The 21,933-nt window shown below is 39.0% G+C and overlaps 1 protein-coding gene across 4 annotated transcripts in view; it reads left to right on the top strand.

Moving 5' to 3' along the window:
* CAAP1 (caspase activity and apoptosis inhibitor 1) overlaps positions 1-21,933 on the top strand; it is a 36,192-nt gene that overhangs the window by 5,913 nt on the left and 8,346 nt on the right. For 2 of the 4 annotated variants that reach the window (XM_042452038.1, XM_042452036.1), the window contains exons 3-6: positions 6,889-6,973; positions 11,974-12,052; positions 16,825-16,898; positions 18,778-18,837. In XM_042452038.1, the coding sequence (XP_042307972.1) occupies positions 6,889-6,973; positions 11,974-12,052; positions 16,825-16,898; positions 18,778-18,837 (298 nt within the window). The remainder of the gene's footprint in view (positions 1-6,888; positions 6,974-11,973; positions 12,053-16,824; positions 16,899-18,777; positions 18,838-21,933) is intronic. The other 2 variants (XM_042452039.1, XM_042452037.1) reach the window with 1 other exon arrangement.

Here is a 21,933-nt window from a genome sequence, read left to right as displayed (position 1 = left end):
TCTTTCTTTTGGGCTACTAACTCTAGAGACAAAACAATTTCATCTTCTGGCAACTTGGGCTATAATCTTAAAATCTATGGGAAGGCATCCAAGGGGCCATTGGATCCCTTCCTCTGAGGGCAAAGACAGAAATCCACTCTTAGGGGTGGGGGACGACCTGAACTTGGATGCCCTTTCCCTTCCAGCCATTGCAGAAACCTCCAGGACTGATGGTTGTTTAACTTCAAAGACAGGCTTATTGGACACATGTAAAGAGGTGAGAGATCTGCAAGAGCTGCAGCCTTCAGATGTCTCTGAACAAAGCAGTAGATCTATACTAGCCTTTGAACTCATGGAGATGACTTCTTTCTCCTTGAAATAGATAGGAGAAAAAGCTAAAGAAAGGAAAACCTATTAAAAATAATAAAAAAACTACCGGGCTTCATATTTATCAGGGTACATTTACACTTTAGAAATAATGATGTGTAGCTTCATCCTATGAACTCCTGGGATTTGTAGTTTTACATGGTCTTTTGCCTTCTCTGCCAGAGTGCTGGTGCCTCACCAAACTACAAATCCCAGGATTAGGATGGAGGCATGACAATTAAAGTGGTGTCAAAGTTCACTATTTTTACACTGTAGATGCACCCTTAGTGATGTTACAATTCATCCCCACTTACCAGTAGGATTGCTGTTTTAAACTTACAGTTAGAATTAAGAGATTCCCCAAAGCAGAATGTGTTTTCTTTAGATTTTAAGAAGGCAAAGGAAACATGAATGGTACTGCTATTTGCATTGAAAATAGCAACTTTTCTATTGTGCATGAAAGTCACTGCATTTAATTGCAATTTTTCTGTGGTTATTTCATTTCTGTGATAATTTTCCTATGTATCTATTATTTGTCTGTCTGTCTATCTGATATCTTGCCTTTTTCCCACTGCAGGATTCAAGGCTGCTTACAACCATCATAATTGCACATCTGACATAACTATAACACACACACACACATATACCTATTCACATACATAGATTTAATTGAAATAATCCAATTCATTGATGTCCAAATTCACTCTTAGGAGACATGCTGCACAGGACTGATTAGTTATTTGAGGTGAAGTCAGAGGCTTTCATGGCTAGCATCCATAGTTTTTTGTGGGTTTTTCGGGCTATGTTGCCAACTCTTCTAGAACATGGCCACATAGCCCAAAAAAACCACAAAAAACTATAGTTATTTGAGGTATTTCTTTAAGGCATTTCCCCATAAAAAAGTCTCCCAGAGCAGCATACAGAGATACTCTGTAGATTTACTATCTAGAAGACTCAGTAGAAAAGGACAAATCAATGAGGAGAGGAAGTCAGGGAGAACTCAGGCACTGGTTAAAGTCACACAGTAAAATAGTACTGTGTTCCCTGCTTAGTCAAGGATTTTTTTATCTACGGATTGAATCCATGGCTTGAAAATATTTTTAAAATATATAAATTCCCAAAAAGCAAACCTTGATTTTGCCATTTTATATAAGGGACACCATTTTACTATCCATTGAATTTAATGAGACTTGAGCACCCACGGATTTTTTAACGCACGGGGCCGCCTGGAACCAAACCCCAGTGGATACCAAGGGCCAACTGCATAATACTAATAATGGTCAGTTGGAATGAAAACAGTTTAGGGAGAGGATGAGCCAAATGAAGCTGGTATCTCAGGATAGCCAATGGGTGGATTTACTTTCTTGCTGTCATTTTGTTGCAGTTTGATGGAATGTCTGTTGCCAGATGACAGTTGAGCAGCCTTCTAAGGCTTGAGCACTATTCTGTGACCCAGGTCATACATTGTCTGGGTTTTGCCAGTCAAGAGTTCTGTTAGCTCAATTTACTCATATGATGATTTTGAGTTAGCCTATCCATGAAACTGACTAGGTAATAAGATTGGTATGTATATTATTCTCTCATAATAAGGTTTATAAACCTTCCTGGCATAATGATTTTGAAGTCTGGAATATACATTTTTAATAATAAATAAATGATGGTGTTACACATTATTGGAGAATAGTACAATACAATCAGCCCTCCTTACCCGTGGATTCTTTATCCATGAATTCAACCATCCATGGCTTGAAAATATTCCAAAAAGATATAAATTCCAAAAAGCAGACCTTGATTTTGCCATTTTTCTATAAATGAACCCCATTTTACTACCCTATTGTAGAATTGCTAAACCACCTAGTGCTCTTCCTTTCTTATTACTAGGTGAGGTATTCACAGAACACGAGATAAAGTCATTTAACCATAGATTCTCTGTATACTATGTCTCTTGGAAAAAGAGAATATCCTCCTTGGTTATGAAATGTTTAAAGGAATGGTCTCTACCCCTTTGTATGTAATGGGACTTGAGCATCCATGGATTTTGATATCCCAGCGGATACTAAGGGGCCATTGTATTCAAAATTAGGACTGGAGACAACTGGAGCGTTTATTTTTTTAAAAAAGGATTTGGTTTACTAGGACATTCAAACCAGGTCGGTATCTGAAAAGATAACAGGGAATGCGTCCCTGTTAGTTTTGCTGGACCTCTCAGCAGCTTTCAATACTGTCGACTATGGTATAATTCTGGGGCGCCTCTCTGGGATGGGACTTGAGAGGTACTGTTTTACAGTGGTTCCATTCTTTCCTTCTGGAGTGGGTCCCTCGGGGTTCTGTGTTGTCCCCTATGCTATTCAACATATACATGAAACTGCTGGGAGAGTATGTTTGGAGTTTTGGGGTGAGGTGCTATCAATATGCAGATGATACTCTACTACTCCTTTCCACCTCAATCCAAGGAGGCTGTCCTGGTCCGAAATCAGTGTCTGTCATCAGTAATGGACTGGATGAGGACAAACAAATTGAAACTTAATCCAGATAAGACAGATGTGCTTTTGGTCAGTCAGAAGGCAGATCAGGGAATGGGGATTCAGCCTGTGTTAAATGGGGTTACACTCCCCTTGAAGATGCAGGTGAACAGTTTGGGGATACTCCTGGACTCAGCTTTGAACCTGGAGGCCCAGGTTTCTGCAGTGACCAGGAGTGTTTTTGCACATTTAATGCTTGTGCACCAATTGCGCCCAGTCCAACGTTGGCTATGGACATGGTGGTACATGCCTTGGTTATGTCCCCTTTGGACTAATGTAACACGCTTTACTTGGGGCTACTTTTGATGAGTGTTCAGAAACTTCAGTTGGTTCAAAGAGCTGCAGCCAGGCTGTTAACGGGCAGGTTACAGAAATCACACAACGGCTCTATTGAAACAGTTCCACTGGCTGTCAGTTTGTTTCCAGGCACAATTCAAAGTGCTGCTTATGACCTATAAAGCCCTATATGGCTCAGTTCCAGGCTATTTGGCAGATTGTATCTCCCTGTATGAGCCATTCCCGGCTCTGAGAACCTCAGGAGAGGCCCTTCTCTCCGTCCCACCACCATCACAAGCACGGTTGGTGGGGACACAAGAGAGGGCCTTTTCTGTGGCTGCCCCTAAGCTCTGGGAGGCCAGAATGGCCCTTTCTTTGTTGGGTTTCCGCCAGCAGGCAGAGACCTTCCTCTTCAGACAGGCTTTGAAAGCAGAAGGTTTTTAAAGAATGGGCTGGATGTTGTATTCTTTTAAATATTTTAAACGTCTTTATCTTTTTAACTATATTTTTATGCAATTCTTTTAATATTGTAATAATTTAATTCTGTTTTAATTTAACATTTTTTCTGTGTTTTTAATTGTACTGTTTTTAATCTTGTAAGATGCTCTAAGTCCCAGTTTTGAGAAATGGGTGGGATAAGAATAAGAATAAGAATCAATCCGAAGGGAGAAGCAGGAAATATAAATTAATAATAATAATAATAATAATAATAATAGAAGATATCTGTTAAGATGCTGAAAACATATAAATGTAATAAACCATAAATTGTAGCTTACTTTGAGCAAGCAAGCATGCGAGTGAATGGACCTTCTTTCTTCCTGGCTTCTTTACTAGCTAAAAATCCTGGGACTCTGTCTATGATTTGTTTAGCATGACATCTGAACTTGGAACATAGATTTATTCTTCCCCTAATTTAGACGTTAGAAGAGCAATAAGGCGGAGTTTCTAGTTTTGACATTATGTTGAACAAGCCAAGGCTTATTGTGATATCCAAACATACCCGCTGAAAATAGGGTAATATAACTTATAGCTTAGCTAGTCAGGAATTCCTAAATTATGTACTGTGGGAAAATTTCTAATTTGACATAAGTAACATATCAATTAAAAACTCATGGTTGCAAAATACTGTAACCCACTCCTCTGCTCCAGAGAAAGTAGTCCTGCTGATCTTGAGATGTGCCTTTTCAAATGGAAGACTCCCTGAAAAAGGAACTCAGCCATTATTTCTTGGCTTGTTGATGATGCTTATTAAACAGATTCTAAAATAAAACCACTTTCAATTATGTCAGGGGTGGCACAGTTTATTGATGTGCCCATTTTAACCCCTGCTGGACAAACAAGACGTAAGGTCACATTTCCCGTTCCTATTTGGGCCAATATTCAGCCATTTTTGTAGGTTACGTTTGTTAAGGGCTTGTCAAAGTTAGGCTAGCCATGGTATTTGTGGCCTGTTTTAAGGTATTGAGGACATTTTGCCATTTGGAAGCCAAAAAAACCCCCAAACAAACACATTTTATTTTGATTTTATTTTAAAGGAAGTTTTGTGATCTTAGTTTGTAGAGGCTGCAAAAATGGGACTGAGGGTTGCATGCAGCCCACAGGTGCATTTTTCTGAACTCTGAGGGGCTGTCCAGACTGCCCGTAAAGGAGCGGCATGCAGCTGCCCCTTTATTGGCCAGATTGCGGTCAACCTCATGGTGCGGCCCCAATCCAGCCTCTGAAGAGCACAAAAAGGACCCACAAAAGCACCTCCTTTTTACACCCTCTAAGGGGTGCCATAACCACAGCAGAGCAGCTTTATGATGCCCCTTCAGCGGTACATAATGTGGATGCAGCACCAGAGGTGTGTCATGATGGTGCACGCCATGTGGAGCAATGTGCGCCAAAATGGCGCCATGGGGTGGAGTTAGGGCGTCCAGCGTGAGAACGCTGCGCCCTGACTCCCCCCACAGGCCGGCACAAGGTGTTGGTGTGTTTAGGCCTTGAGTGTGTTTTTATGATGATAACACTAGAATCTAAATATCAACCCCCAACGACCCAAAAATAGACAACTGTGACCTTACCTTATAACCCCACCAATTAAAATATACTTTTCCCAATTAAAATTGACTCTTCCACTGATTAATCAACTAAGCTGTACTTGATTAACCTACCAATTAGAGCTGGCAGTCCTTTTCAGTGTGTATCCTATGCATTTGTAAGCTGGTTCAATAGTAGTTCAGTAGATATTAAGATCAGACTGCTACAAAAGCATTCTGTGTTTATATATTTGTCTGTATGTGTGTTTTAATAAATACTGTTATACAGCCCTTGGAATGGAGCAGGCTGGAAATGTAAATAACGTTAATTACTGTGGCATATGGAATAATGTAGTATATAATTATAGCATTTCCATGGGGATATTGAAATTTTTCTTTAATTGGACATAATGCCATCAGATATGAGTGTGGCAACTTGGCAGTTTATAAATAAGTCATTTATAATTAAAGAGAACACTACTCCCAAGAGATGTATGGCATGCTTGCTAGGAAATAAAGTAACCAGAACTTGAGGGCAGGCAGAATTTGAAAAATAAACAAAAAGCAACATTATTGGTGGTTGGTGCTCTATAAGACTATTGCAGGTTCTTCTAGTTGGTAAGAAAATTACCCATATTCCCATTATGATATACCTGTCTGTGTCACCATTTATGGGGAGGAAGTTTTTGTAATTGGTGGAATGGAAAGAGAGCAACTCCCTTTTTTGTTCTCTTAAGGCTCTAGTACCAGTTTCATAGCAACATGTAGTGACTGCCTGTTAGCTAACTATATTGATGTTCATGCTCCTTCTATTGTAGAGAAACCTAGCAAAATTTATTAAGCCACAAATATTTTGGCCACCATGATCCCTCCCATGTCTGAGGCCAAAAAATGTGTGAGTGGAGGGGAAGATTCATAGAAATTCTCATTCTGTTGGAAAGCACTTGGGTTGTTTATAAACTTGCTATGGAAGCGATTTGATGGAGAAATATAGACTCTCCATCATGAGGTTGAGTAAAGTAGCTGGAATGGCTTGGAGGGACTCAGATGCTGAACCATTGAGGAACATATTTTCATTTTCTAATAAAAATAAAAAGAAAGACAAGTTTAATAAATCAGTATCTTAGACAACAGTCTGAAAGGAGTTTCAGCCTTAAGTTAAACTCTGGTTAGCTTTAGGCAGAAATAATTGTAATACTGACAAACAGCTTTACCATGACTAAGTATGGAATTTGCGGCAGGAAGGCAATCTGTATACCTAAGATTAATGCCAGCTAACAGTGCTTACTAGAGAGCAAGGTGGCCCCAAGACATTTTGTTGCTTGAGGCTGAATAGCAAACTGTACCTCTCCTTCATCAGCCCAGCTTATGATTCATAGCCTACTAAAGCATCAACTCCACAAGCATCACAGGTTGGTCTCAGTGTCTACCCAAACTGTTATAACTTGAGCAAAGTGGTTTAGGATCATTTACTGAGAAAATAAAGATGATGATAAAAGAATTGTGCCTCAGGTTTGCTGTTTTTCCTGCAACTGACTAATACAGTTTTCTTTCTTAAAATAAAAATGAAGGTGTTGGAGACTAAGTTAGAGTGGTATTGATCTCTTTTCAAAAGCTGGAAAAGAAGTCCATTACAAGTAATGAGAACAGTAGCTGGTTGTGTGTGTTTTTTTAATGGTCTTGTACTAATGTTGCATTTTTAACAAAAGAGCCATCATTTCTCCTAGAACTGTTCCATAGAAGACATCAAAAGGCTTTGTCTTGAACAGCTGGAACTCATGTCTGAGAAGAAATTACTGAAAATTCTTGAAGGTAAGCAGGAGTACATGGCAAACTGAAACTGAAAGTATGCCATATATTGAGTTTACTGTAAAATTTTAGAGTAATGCCCATCAAAGAATAGATAGGGCCATGGGTTAGTATCAATTCAGCAAATAAGAGGGTAAATATATTTGGTAGTAAAAATTAAGTTATCCGACTAACAGTTCAATCCTGCTTAGAATCCATTTAGAAAAACGTTCAGAAGAGTAAAATGGGACTTACTATCTATCATGTGTGTAGGTTTGAATCCTAATACTTAGATTCTAGTAAAATGAAAATTTTAAGAAGTCTCAGCAAGCTTGAAGTTCTTTATTTCATGCATTTCAATCAGATTCATGATTCAGAGCATTCCTGGTTGAGGATCCAGAGCAATTTATAGCAAAGGGAGTATCTACACTGGATGATTTATGATTTTGGATTACTAATCTTTGCTTTACTGCAGAAAAAGCAATGTGCATTTGTTAGAAGCTAGTAGCAGCATTTGACCGTTTTTGTTCCATGGTTGTTTAGATTTGTTTGTTCCATCGAAGGACAGGAATAAACTTTCATGCTTTTCCACAATACTATAGCTTTGCAAATGCTGTTGTTTTTCACTACATTTTGGCTGTGATCAGCAATGTTGGTTTTGTTATCTGTTATTTATGAAGCTCCATCAGCCACAGCACTTTCCAGGGTAGCAATAACAAAACAAAACAAAAATTGTGAAATAAAACAAACTGTTGTGATAGCAAGGGACAAAAAACAACTATAGAATAAGGAAATGGATAAATGCAGCTGGTCTGTGAGCCTCTTTTATATCTCAAGACCCTCTGAACTACTGAAAAATAAAACAACCTCCCCCCCCCCCCCCCCCCACAGATAATCAGAAATCCACTTCTGGCTCTCAAAAATGAATATTTTTCAGTGTTAAACAGGACAGAGGAGGACTTGAAATGTATTTAAAAGGTAAATTGTTGTACCTGGAGGTTAAGAGCAGCAATTCACCCCTGTTATTTACCAGTGGAAAAACTTGGTCTAGGGATTCTGGAACTGTTCAGGGCCACAAAAACATCTTGGAGTGGCGATTGCTTATAATCCCCAGATCATACTTTGCTCACCCTGAAAGAAAGAAGGCATGAGGAAACAATTATAACAGAAGGATCTTATATATATATATATACATATATATTATATTATATTATATTATTTTTTTAATAATACATAAAACAGACAAACAAATGTAAACATAATATTATCTAAGAGGGAGATACCTGCATGTTAACTTCTTACATGTAACATCTCTTATCTATCTATTATATACATTCCATAATCTCTAATCCTTGATGGTTTTGTTTTGAACAGAATTTTAATGATCGCTCTCAATCTGGCTCCACAATTTTGACACTTTCCCCAATTTCTTTTCATATTGTTGAATTGACTTTCCTGCAATAAACATAGACAATCTATCCATGACCGCAAGATCATTTAGTTTTACTATCCATTCCTCTAGCATTGGTATTGTATCAGTTTTCCAATACCTTGTGTTCACCATATGTGCAGCGGTTATCATATATAAGATTAGACCTATTTCCTCTCGACTCAGTAAATTCTTTTATACTTCCCCCACATGTGGTACATGGTGCCTGGTTTGTCTTTGCATTTCCAACAACTATTACTATTATGTTTTTTTGCTGATCTGGTTGGTATCATATACCATCTATAAAACATTTTGTGGTAATTTTCTTTTAAGTGTTACATTTTGTGAATTTCATATTGTTTTTCCCTACATTCTCCCAGTTTACTAAGGATATTTGATTTCCAATATTTTGCATCCACTTAATCATGTTGTTCTTAACTACTTCCCCTAGGTCTCTCTCCAGTAACAGCTTGTGGATTTTCTTTATCAGTTGTTTTTTTTCCCTTCCTTTATTATTTTGTCAAATTCATTCAATTCAGTTTCTATAATAATGGAAGAATCTGAATTGGTGCAGTTGTGTTCACTTATGGCTTTGTTTTAAGCAGATAGGAGAAATAGAGGTTTACTTTAAAATACGAGTTTCACGGTATTCCTTCAGTGTTTTGAGTAGGAGTTAAAGGCAGGGAGGGCAGCAAGAGAGAATGACACCAGTATTTGAAAGAAATGAAAGACTTTGGGATGGGCAGGTCCAAGAGCAAAAAGGTCACAAAATAGGGAAAGTGGAAATAAGAGCACAAAGTAAGGTAAAATCATAAATAATTTTAAATCTAGGAAGACAGCATAGGAAGCTGTTTCAGACCCTTGGCCAACTAGAGCATTGTTATGTATGCTGACTGACACCAGCTGTCTCTGCTGTTTCAGAGTAGAATATTTTCCAGAACTAGTTAGAGATGTCAGGCATTGAACCTGGAGCCTTCTGTATCAAAGCCTGTGCTCTACTATTTAGTCAGTCTGACTTGTATGAAGGTAAGCAATATCCACTTGTATCTGTTTCTGACCGTGCATGAGCACCATCAGAGCTGTTTCTCTGCCTTTGGTTTCAGACCCTTTGAACACTTCCCATCCCCTTCCCAAACATACAAAACCTATTCTGTCTTCCTGCTCCCCAGTCAGACTCACAGGCAAAGGCAAAGAAATTGTGCCGGCTGCAATACAGAATGGGAAATTATTATACAATTGGAGTAAGAGTAAGTCTTGGTGATAGAATTTTGGACAGAGGTGAAAAGACTTAAGTGTTCCTTAAAGCAAGACCAGAAAAAGAAAAGATCGCAGTAGTCAAAGCAGGATGTGACAAGAGTATGAACCACTGCTTTGCTACATCCATTCGGTGTGTGCTGGTGAGCAGTCTAATCTGTATTTGCAATTAAGTGTGTGGATTAATGGCAGTTCACCTCTGTCAGTGGCTGAAGCTACACCAATTTTATATTGACGTTTCCCAAAACAAATGAATAAAGCATTGATGACTTTGAACCCTCATTCGGGAACCTGTCTTCCACTCAGAATTCCCACATGAGTGTGTGTAGCTGTTTAAAGAAGCAGATACTTTATCAACACTTTGTGCATTTGTTGAGTGGCATACCATTTGTATTTAACCAGAGCAATCACATCTGCCTTGTAAGTGTGGAGCCGCTGATAAATACCATTGCAAGGTTGTTTGATTATATATGCAGCAAAGAAACATGGCAATTGCCTATAAGATAGATAGGGAGAGACACTTTGAACAAATTAGAGAAAACATGACTTGGCATCTATCTAATATAGAGCTGTAAATGGCTGCAGCATTAAGAGGAGCTGTTCGCAAGAGTTGTGGTTGTCCTTATATTGAGCTTTTTTCTTGCTCAGTAGATTGGTAAAAACTCAAATTTGTTTCCTAAGCTGCTTTGTGTGTAGTATTTATATTTCACTGTAAAGAATTCTATAGTCTCTGAAATTGTATGATCACACCTAATTTTTAACAATTGAGTCTTTGTGTGTTAGCCTTATAGTTTCACTTTTAGATTTTTCTTGCAGAAATTGCCAATGACTGTACATGCATTTCCAAAGGCATTCAGAACTATATTCTAGTTATAGATGTTTTGATGTCATGTTGTGATACACTACAAGGTCCTTGAACAGACTCTGCAGCCTGCATTTATTTATTTTTCTTTTGAAAAACAAGAACACATTTCTTCCCTACAGTGCCAATATATCACTTCAACTTGGATGGCTATAAATATACTTCAAAAGAGGTTGGATTTAATGTTATATGATCTCTGTGGCAAAACCTCTTTGGGTAGGATAGGCAAAGGCAGTTGTGGCAGGCTGCATCTGCCCAACTGGAAGTGACTGGGTGACTTCGCATCACCCCCCCCCCCCCCCGGATTCACCCTTAAAAGCTTATGTATGTTTTAGTCTGCTTTCATTTTTTTATTGTTTACTCGCGTTTTAACTTTTGTACCTTGTAAATTTTTAACAATATGTTTTTTATTAATTTGCTGTAAGCTGCTTTGAGGCCTGAACTAGGATAAAGGTGGGAATAGAAATAATAATAATAATAATAATAATAATATAGTGGTATGCAAAGGACCCAGACTGCCATGCTTTTGTGTCAGTTTGGGTGATTGGGTTAATTTCCTTCCTAAAAATTCAGCCTCAGAAAATTAAATAGAAGGGGTCTGGTAGCTCCAGAAGCTTGGAAACTACAAAATGGGAGACAGGGGGCTGCATGTCCCCTGGTTAGATGGGTTTTTCTCCCTGTATCACCTCTATGTTACTTCAAGTGATAGAGAATTTAGTGGTGGGATTTGTGTGTTTGTTAATGGAAGGACAGCAACAACTGCTCCTCCTCCATCTAATTCTCCTCCTCCTGCAAAGGGATTGGAATCTGAGCATTGTGTTTTTATGACATGGTTGTAATACTTGTTTGTTTATAGGAAACTGCTGTTCATTGTTTCCATTGATTTGTCCATGTAGGCATTGTTTTGTCTATTCTGATGCAATCAGAGGTATTTCCCTGCCAGTTGATTCCTTAAAGAGATGGCAAGCATTGAATCTTGGACCTTCTGTGTGCAAATCATATGCTCTAACAGTCCTTTTTGAGGAAGAGGTTGCCTTATAGGAGGTAGTCTTGATTGTTATAGCTGACTTTCTGTATGCTGATCGATAGGATTTTCAGACAGGAAATGGCATATACCAAACAGGGAACCTTTTGCATGCAGCACGTATGCCTCCAATGAGATCTGTTCTTGTGCATAGGGGGCAGGCAAACACACAGTCAGTCAGTCTTAGTTTTCAAAACATCATGTCATTCTGTTCCCTATCATGTAGTCGTATGATACCCTTTCAACCAGCCCTGTTCCATTTTGCCAGTCATCTGCAGAACTCAGGCCCTTACCTCCTTCACTGATTGCAGTGCCACATGGTTTTGATCAAACTCCCTACAGGCAGGTGGGCTGCATCTCTTTCTTTGACAAACAGCCATAACATACTGGTGTACAGTATTAATGAGGCAGAAAAATGCTGCTAAGAGTATCTCACACTGACATTTTATTTCAAGGTGAGAACGAAGCTGATTCTGACAGTGATGAAGAGGAGGATGATAATAAAGAGAAGTCAGCAATTGAGTCAATCAGTCAGTAAGTAATTGTAATAAATACACAAAATGTAATACTGTGCAGAAACTGTATTTTAACTTTGTCCTTTGCTGAGCATTCCACCTGCAATGTGACTGCAATCACAACAAAAATCCTAGTTAAAACCTTGGAAAAGATTTAAGAGAAAGGCTTGGGATTGGCACTTGGATGGAACCATACGAAATCCTAGTGAAAATGTATGAAAACTTTCTGAAATATTGCTGTACCCTACAGAAGTAAAATAAAAATATTAGCAAAACATTTGGGAAATGAAATTGTGCAAAATTGTTTGTGAAATTTTGGAGCATCTTGGTAAATATTTGAGATCTAGGTGAGTCAAGGTGAAATGCCAGTGAAATTTTATTAAACCTTTGCAAAATTTTGTAAAACACTCTGACATTGCCTTCAAGAGAGAGAGAGAATTCTAGGCTTTCTTTGCTCAGATCCTGTCTTTTAATAAGTATACTATCAGCAAGGCTATAGATATGACATTTCAGTGTAATCTAAAGCAATGCTATCAGAAAATAACATAATTCAAGATGGTTTTGAATTAATTTTTGAGGGAAACTCATTATTATGCACATGTAATTGTAGACACCACATTTAAAAACTTCATTCTCTCTGTAGACCTTATTAATACATTTCTTTTTCCAACTAGAACAAGGACCCAATGTATTTTGATGAAAAGTTATATTAACTGGGGGAACCAGAACTCATCTTTACATGGTTTGGCCACAAGGTGGCAGAAAAGGCATACTGTATTAAACTATAAGTAGCACATTATACCAAGAAATCTTGTCCAGACCGTGCAAGAATTGCTCAATGACAAAAATGTTTTGGACAGCAGATTGTCTGTATTAGTATGTGTACCTTTTTCCTGAAGTGGCTGATATAAACCAGGTGCCACAAAGTTTCTCCTGCTGGTTTTGTAGCAGAATATTCATTTGTTATAAATTTGAGATAAATACTGCATGTCGAATAGAGGCATTTCCATAACCCGTACTTTAAAAAAGTTACATAATTAGAAATAAAGAGGTGACAGTGGTGCTTCTGCCAAAAGAACAATGTTGAGTCAAGCATTATATTTGGCAGAAAGACTCAGGGCAGCAGGAGCCTTATTATCCTAGAACAGATACCCTTTGCAGCTTTCTCCTTCTGCAGACTATAGGATTGTGTCCTGTCATCCTCTGTTTTGTTTGCCACTGAGTGGTATTTGATGGTACCTTTATTAACCAATTCAGGCATTGATGTCTTCATCCTTTGTTTGGTTCTGAATGAAGGATATACACGCCAGGAGTACAATTGCTAAGTACTTTTTGCTGCTCAAGACTATCTGGAACACACAAAAGATGTGTTCCTAGAATATGTGTTCCTAATATACACAAAAGATGTTTGCATAGCTATTACTTCCGCACCTACTCTCAGGGTTGTATATGCTATGCACCAAATAATTTCAAAATTTTGTCCTAGGACAAGGTAGATTCTGCAGCTGAATCCTATAATCAAAACACATAGGTCCATATTTGCTAGGCAGTTTAAGTGCCATCTTCGCAGTGTTAGAAGATAGAAATCTTGTTGTTTGGACTGTAAGCAGCAGTCCTCAGGATGCTGCATTCCATACTCAGTGCCAATTTTCTGCTTGCATGGCGTGATTGCTGAATAATTGCAGGCGTACATGCACCACTGATGTTTCTGCTTAAGCTTTTAAAAAAATTGTAATTACAAATGAATTTGATTCCAGTATAAATATTGGGGCTACTGTGCTGAATCAGAGACTGTTGGTTACAGTATATTGAATGGAAAAGTCCTGTGCAATATTTTGTTGGTTTATCATCAGTATAGCCAGAGAGAGAGTCAATGTGCTGGTCTGAGTGTTGGACTATGACTCTGGAGACCAGGGTTTAAACCTTCCCTTGGCTATGGAAAACCCACTGGGTGACCTTGGGCAAGTCATATTTCTTTAGCCTCAGAAGAAGGCAAAAGAAAACTCTCTCTGAGCAAATCTTGCCAAGAAAATCTCATGATAACTTCACCTTAGGTATAAATCAGAAACAACTTGGAGGCACACAACAATAGCCACAGTGTATGGAAACAAATCTTGGGTCAGTGGGAAGGAGTCTTCTTCATGGAGAGCTAAATTAGTTAAGGAACTACTTTGAAATGAACTGCATTTGTTGAAGTCCCTATTAAGGAAATAGATCTATATAGTCATAACTTTGGCATAACACTTAAAGTAATGTAGCTGGATATATGGGTAAGTTATAAGTGAACCTATGAAATGTAAACATACAGTATAATAATACTAATCTTAAAATGTTAACAGTTTAACTCAAACCTGCTAGCTGGATGCTATGATTGTGTGCATATTAACATTTTATACACTTTACAAATTTTAGACAAAGTAGTTGAGGTCTGAAATTGGTTAGATGAATATAAAATCATTTTATGGTCAAAATGCTCATTAAACTCAACAATTGGACCAGCCTTCCATGATTTCAGAATCCTACAGAGAGCTGTATCCTCAAGTGTGTCTTAAAATCTTTCATTTGTTTTCCTGCTTGATATAAAGACATTTGAATATCACAGTGAAGTAATGGATAAAATGTAATCCATTTGAGCTATAGATTCACCCTCTCTGTACAAGAAAAAAATCTTCATATTTGGGAGAAACATGTAGGAAACTCTAAACAAGGATCTTACCACCTCTTCCTAAAATGTGGCTCATTAATATTTCTTCCTTTTTGGTGCAGATTATGAACTGAGTAAAACTTTTTAGAAGTTTTTAAAGTTTTCTATCAAGAGCTCTGAGATAAGTGGATCTTTGCAGTTTTATAGGTTGTACAACTGACTTCTCATTGGTGGCCCAGATTTATGGCTATCCGCCCCCCCCCCCCCGCTTTTGTATGTGGAGTCTAGAGTAGTGTGAATATTTCTTTTTAAAAATAGTGTGAAAGTAGTGATAGTAATTAGAAATATATCATTAGTAGCATTACTATACACCTTCCTTTTATTTATTTATTTATTTAGGTATTTATATCCCGCCCTTCAGCCCTAATGGCTCTCAGGGCGGCTTACAATTATTATTTTTAATCTAAAAGACACGAAACAAAAGGAGAAGGGAATGGTGGAGGGAAAGGGGATGAGGTCCAGTGGTTCTTCTCTCCCTCTGAGGCCTGGACCAAGGCAGATGGATTGGAGGGAGGGCTCTTCCTTCTTCCAGGCTAGTCCTGATGGAGCTTGACCTGCCTGGTGAACTCCCTCTCAGGCTGGCGGATGGCAGTTATGGAGGGCGGAGTCTCCTTCCTTCAGGCTGGCCCTGATGGAGCTTGACCTGCCTGGTGAAATCCCTCTCAGGCCGGCGGATGGCAGTTATGGAGGGCAGAGTCTCCTTCCTTCAGGCTGGCCTTGATGGAGCATTCCTTTTCCTGGGCATGAATGCTTTAAAACAGGGGTAGGCAACCTGCGGCCCACGGGCCGGATGCGGCCCAGCGAGGCCTTGGGACCGGCCCCAGCCTGGTCCTGCCACCAATTGCCACCGGGGCCTTTGGGGGGCAATTGTCTATAGAAGCCTCAGAAACATGCATTTATATTAATTTTTTTTAAAAAAACCAGCAAAATTTTTTGCGTGTCCTCCATTTTTTTAAAAAAAAGTGTCTTCCATTTGAAAATTTTGTCCTACATTTGTCCTGGTTTATTTATATATTTAATTTTTTTAAAAAATTATTCAATTATTTATTTTTTGGCTTCGGCCCCCCAGTTGTCTGAGGGACAGCAACCTGGCCCCCGGCTCAAAAAGGTTGCCTACCCCTGCTTTAAAATGTCTGCTGCTTTGCTTCCTGCCCACCAATGCTGCCACCTCATTGCCATCTTGCCAGCTCCTCTGAGAGCTCTGCTAGAAGAATTAATCGAGGCTGTCCTGTCCTGTCCTGTCTTGTCTTGTCTTGTCTCGGAGCCAACACGAATCCAGGTCCCTGAGAAAGAGTACAGGAGGCAACAGAACATGGGAGAATCCCTGAAGGATGTCAGATTCACTAGGAAGGATGACGTAGTGTAGTTGGGCCAGTTTGAGTCAAATGCAGTCAAGCAGTGAATCCAAATGACAGTCCGAAAGGGAGATCCAAAAGTGTAGTCTTTAAATGGAGCAAGGTTGAAGGTTATTAGGCAACTTGAGTCAGGAATGTTGCATCCAACAGATAAGTCAGTTGTGAGCAACAAGTTCCTGGAAGGAGGTTCCAAAATTTCTGGTTTGTTGTCAGCATATAGCTGTTCCTGATTAATGAGCATTTAGTTCTTAAACATTTTCTTTCCTTTGTTTGGCGACAGTAGGGACTGTTAACTTTGTTTGCATGATAAGCTACCTGATCACATTTCCTTTTCTATACAACTGTTAAAGTGGCACGGACCCTGCTTTCTTTTATAGCGGAGTACATTAAAATATAAACATATATGATGTATATTTGAGAACCAATGTGGTGTAGTTATTTGAATGTTGGACTATGACTCTGGAGACCAGGATTGGAATATCCACTCAGCTGAGTGACCTTGGGCAAGTTACACACTCTCAGCCTCAGAGAAGGGCAAAGGCAAACTCCCTTACAAGTAGCCAAAGGCCAGAAACAACTAGAAGACACACAGGAATAACTAGGGAAGTGTGTTTCATGAAGTAAAACCAACAATAACATAGTGGTGGTGAGAAATTATGTATAGGATGAAGTGTTCAGTTTTAGAAATGCAAAAGGCTATACTAATTCAAATGTGCTCTTGTTTGTTTCCAGGCAAGACAGTAGCATAGATTCAACTTCTTGGTTGAAGGAAGACAGCAAATTGGAAGGGATGGACTCAAAACAAGGTAGGGAGCAGAGAAGGCCAACATGGCTCAATACTGTGGAATTCTGGGAATTGTACTTTTGTGAGATATTAAGCCTTCTTTGACAGAGAGATTGGGTGCCACAACAAACCACAAATACCAGAATTCTATAGCATTGGACCATGGCCGTTAAAGTGATGTCAAATTGTATTATTTCTGCAATGCAGATACAGCCTAAGACTTCTGGGTAAGTAGACTTTAAATATTCTAAGCCTGAGCTATGTATTTGCTTGGGGGGAAAAGTTGAATTTTCACACATGCAGGTGCTGCAGTCTCCTGTTAATTATCAAATGAGACACTGGTATTGGATAAGGGTGGCACGGGGAGAAGCAGGTAAATAGGCACCCTGGTGGTGCAGTGGCTAAATGCCAGTACTGCAGCCACAATGTTGTGCGTTCGATCCCAGAGCTCCAAGGTTGACTCAGCCTTTCATCCTTTCGTAGGTCGATAAAATTATTATTATTATTATTAACCTTTATTTATAAAGCGCTATAAATTTACACAGCGCTGTACATACAATCTTTTAGTTAGACGGTTCCCTGCCCGCAGGCTTACAATCTAAAAAGACACGACACAAAAGGAGAAGGGAGAGGTGGTGGGGAAGGGGATCAGGTCCAGCAGTTCTTCTCTACCTCCGAAGCCAGGACCAAGGCAAATGGAATGGAGGAAGGGCTTGGGTTCTTAACGGATGGTCAAAAGGAGAGGGGAATGACAGTAGGGAAGGGGGAAAGTCCAGCTCATCAGCTCTCTCACATAGGCCTCTCTCCCCCTCAAGATGGAGGTTGGAAGGAGGGCTCTTTGTCTTCCCAGGCGAGGCCTGTTGTTGCTGGCCTAGTTCTAGTACACAACACGTACACACACAGTCCCCATAAAAAGGACTGACTGACGCACTGTGTGTCTGAGGTCTGGAAATTTCACTTCCACCTTCTGGGAAGACAGTACTGCTAGAGACTGAAATTGGGACTTTATGCCTCCAAAGCATGGGCTCACTCTCTCAGCTGCAACCTTTCCATGCAATCCTGGAATGAAACATTTTTTAAAAAGTCCTCTTTCAGTTCCAGGAATAAAGAAAGAATAAAATGAGTACCCAGCTCAATTGTCTTACAGATTGTAAATCACTTAAAGGGTAATAAGTTCACTATTAATTGATAGAGAAATGTAAATTCATAATGCTATGTTGTCTGACTGGGTTACAACTACATGTCAGAAGTTTTCATTCAGCATTATTTTGTAATACCAGTTTCTTCTGTGTCCTTAGCCATGGATTCTCTTTGTTGCTCACCCTAGAGTCACCATTCCCAATACAGTTTCCTCCAGATGTGTTCTAATACAGTGGTCATGGAAGCTGGGGGTGATGGGGTTGTAGCCCAACACCACTGAAGGAGAACAGGTTGGGGAAGCTTCTAGAATATAATAGTTATGGAGCTCAAAATGATGACCAGAACTGTTATATCATTTCTGATCTCCATGTTGGAAGAGATGCCAATTAAAATTAATGTGTGGGTGGTTGTTTTGTGTTTTTTCAAATGGTAGGTGGATTTTCTGAATAATTTTGGGGGCAAAAAAAGGCCAGGAAAAAATGGGTGAGTGGAAGGAATGGTGAGGGGCTTTGGAGTTGGTACAAGTGCAGCCTCAGGGCTCCAGATATTTCTCAAGACTCTTTTCCTCATTCATGATTTAGGCCAGTGATTCCCAGAACTTGGTCCATTTGGTGTTTTGGACTTCAGCTCCCAGAAGCCACAGCCACCTTGGCCAACAGTCAGGAATTCTTGGAGCTGAAGTCCAAAGTTTGGTAACCACTGATTTAGACATTACAATACTACTATCCTTGATCACATCATTTTCTTCTTCCCACATTCAGGTCATACTGCCCTAGAGGTCATACTGCACATACCTAGGCCATACTGCCCTAGAGGTAAAGGTGAGTGCTGTACCTGAGGGCAGTATTGTGATGAAAAAACACCTCTCTTCTGCATCTGCCAAAGGCTAGTGAGAAGGCTGGTGAAGAGATGGAAATAGGACTGAGATCCTATGGGGACATGCCTTTATAATGAGCAAAGAAGAAAATGAGCTGTTCTGTTGGCTGTTGGGGCTTGACAGTCAACACAACTGTGAGACCAGAGACCAGGCAGTAGTTCCTACAGGGGCATTCATTTCAGCTTTTTCCCTTCTTAGCCTTTGATGCATATGGTAGAATTATCTACAGAATCCAAGGTCTTCTTACTGGAAGAAAAATTTCCAGTAGTTACTTAATGATTTTTTTTAGAAGTGAATGTCCTATTCTTTCTTTAAAAAGGCAAAAGTAGCTAATGGGGGAATTAGACTTGACTAACCTGGTACCATGAGTCATCCAAGAGGTAATACAGTGCTGTGACTTTGTGAAGAATGCTTTAAATATTGCTCATTGCACTCTCTGGAATGACCTCTGAATTGACATGTTTCCTGCAGACTTGCTCTCTTCCTTCTCTGCTATCAGAGGGAATTGATGACTTGTTGTAGGTGATTGCTTCTTTGTCCTTGTTATGACTTTATCAGCCACCGTTTCATGATGGCTTTGGGCAATGACAACACTGCTAGCCAGGATGGTAGTTTTTAAAGAGCTTTTGAGAATGTGCAGGCATAAATTGTTAAACTTAGTAGCTGTTCTTCTTCCATGCTGGAGCCTGTGATGCTGAAGATGAAAAGAATGACAGCCAAGGGGTAAGCAAGAACGAGTAAAAAGTGGTTAAAAAAGAGAAATTAAGTGCCTGGAAATGAATTTCACAATCCTAGTTGAAGGAATAAATACAAGTTATCAAAATGAAAAAGATAATGAGAAAAATGCCACCAGAGACTTTTATTACTATGTAAAATTACAGCTGCAAAAAAAGGAGGGGGAGTAGAAAAGGGAAATGGGGAAGTTCAGCTAATTAAACATTTGTTAGGCCAGTAGGGTTGTGTGATTATTGTGTGCCATGCTTCCATTGAGATTTCCAGCACTGAAGAGAGAACCCAGGCCGATTGCACCTTTAAGATTTAGGGAGCTTCTCATTCTCAAGGAAAAGGAGAAATTATTTCTCTAAAAAATAGTTTTGTCTCATTCCCCCAGGTCAGCACCCCTTTCACTGGGATCGCTTGACCTTTGGCAAAAAGAAATGAGTGCACTGAAATGTAACTTCTGAACTTTGAACCAGGCTTATTCAGTAGAGGATGTTTTCTCTCTTTGAAGAGATTCTGTTCAGCTGAACAATGTATTAAGTAAATATGGACTAGTGCCCTGTAGCAAGGCAAAAGCATTTCCATTCCTTAATCCTATTGATTCCCATTTCTTTTGATCTTTCACACACTTTGTTTCTGGCAAGTTAAAAGCACTCAGATGGTGTTTGGAGTTCAGGGCTGCCTTTCTGGAGGCAATGTGTGGAAAAGATTAAAAACTACACCTTACAGATTAAAGTTGGACATTTGATGTTGTTTTTGAGGACTGCTCCTTAGAACACTATAGTGAAGAAGATACATTTTGTTTGGGTTTCCATTAACACTTTTAAAAGCCACTGTTTTATTATAGGTATGGTAGAATTATCTAAGAAATGAGAAACTCAGTCATGACTGTGTGGCATAGATTTTTCTGATTTTGTCCATCTGCCTAATAATTGGACGAATGCACTTGTCATTGTGTTCTTTAGCCTAATTTAATGTTGTTTTTATCCTGGGTTGCTTGTGAGCTCTTAATTGTAATCTCAGGTTGTGACACAACACAAATTCTATCATTTTAAATTATTATTATTATTATTATTATTATTATTTGTTTTTTCACCCATTCCCTTGAAGAAAGAATCGCAACAGTGAAAGGGCTGAGTGTGATTTATTATTAAACTACATTTTGTTTTAGTATGCAAAAGGATCTTGTAGCACCTTTGAGACTAGCTGAGAGAAAGAAGGAAGCTGGTACCATAAGGTTTCATAGACTTAAGTCGTCTTCCTCAGATAAAACTTCTGTAGTCTTAGGTCTATGAAGGTTTATGCTACCAATTTGTGTCTTTCTCTTAGTTAGCTTCAAAGGTGCTACAAGATCCTTTTGTATACTTAGTTTTATGAAGCCAAGACTTATTGTTTACTGTGACACCCAAATTCAGGCAGCGTTCTGTTGAATGCAAGTTCTTTGTGCATATTCTTCTAAATATGTGATATCCTTAGAAGTACGGTATATATAAAATCAGTGGATTCTTCTGTGTCTGTCCAGCACAGGCTTAATGATTAGCTTGATAAAAATCTTGGCCTCATTCTCAAGTTTTCTTGAATCAGGCCCTCAAAGGTGCAATTGTATATTCAAATGAGTCTTCTGACATTTTGGTTTAACTAAATTTACCATGAGAGTATGTAATTTACATACATTTCTAGCATTTGTGAACCTGCTGCTTGTATTATGCTTTACTTTCCAGTTGCTTTAAGAAAAGATGCCTCCTTCTTTACAAGGGAAGCACATTTATTATACATTTCTCTTAGTGTTCAGTATTGATTTTTCTTTCGCCTCCAGATAGCAGTTATATCATAAAAAGTCAAGGAAAATATGTTTTTCTAAAGATTTTCTTCTTTGCTTATAAACACAGGACTCACACACACACACACAAAGTTAAATTTTTAAAAAAGAAAAGATGAAAGGCAGGGTAGAATTTCCAAAGCCTCCTCTCCCCTACTTTAACTTGAGAGGAAAAGTAGTCCTTCTTGAACTCATTTTGGACTGGCTGCACATTAGAGACAGTAGTGTGTTCTTCTGTTTATCTTTGCACAGAACATGCTGTGAATGGAAAATATCCCATATAAAGATCAAGTGAAGAATGCTCTCTTTTATGTGAGGGAAGTTTTCACTTCTCCTTCCCGTATTCCAAAAGAATGCTGCTTGCATACATGGAGCAAAGCCCTGTGATACAGTACTGTAGTACTGTTTCTGCCAAAGACACTGAAATATTTAACAGGAGAGCAAATGTTGAATCTTTGTTTTTAGAATATGGCAGGATAAACAGATACAAGTACATGTTGG

This window comes from Sceloporus undulatus, chromosome 2 (assembly GCF_019175285.1).
Source record: "Sceloporus undulatus isolate JIND9_A2432 ecotype Alabama chromosome 2, SceUnd_v1.1, whole genome shotgun sequence".
Lineage (NCBI taxonomy): Eukaryota > Metazoa > Chordata > Lepidosauria > Squamata > Phrynosomatidae > Sceloporus > Sceloporus undulatus.
The sequence above is the reverse complement of the archived record's forward strand: the minus strand, read 5'-3'. Positions and strand labels throughout refer to the sequence as shown.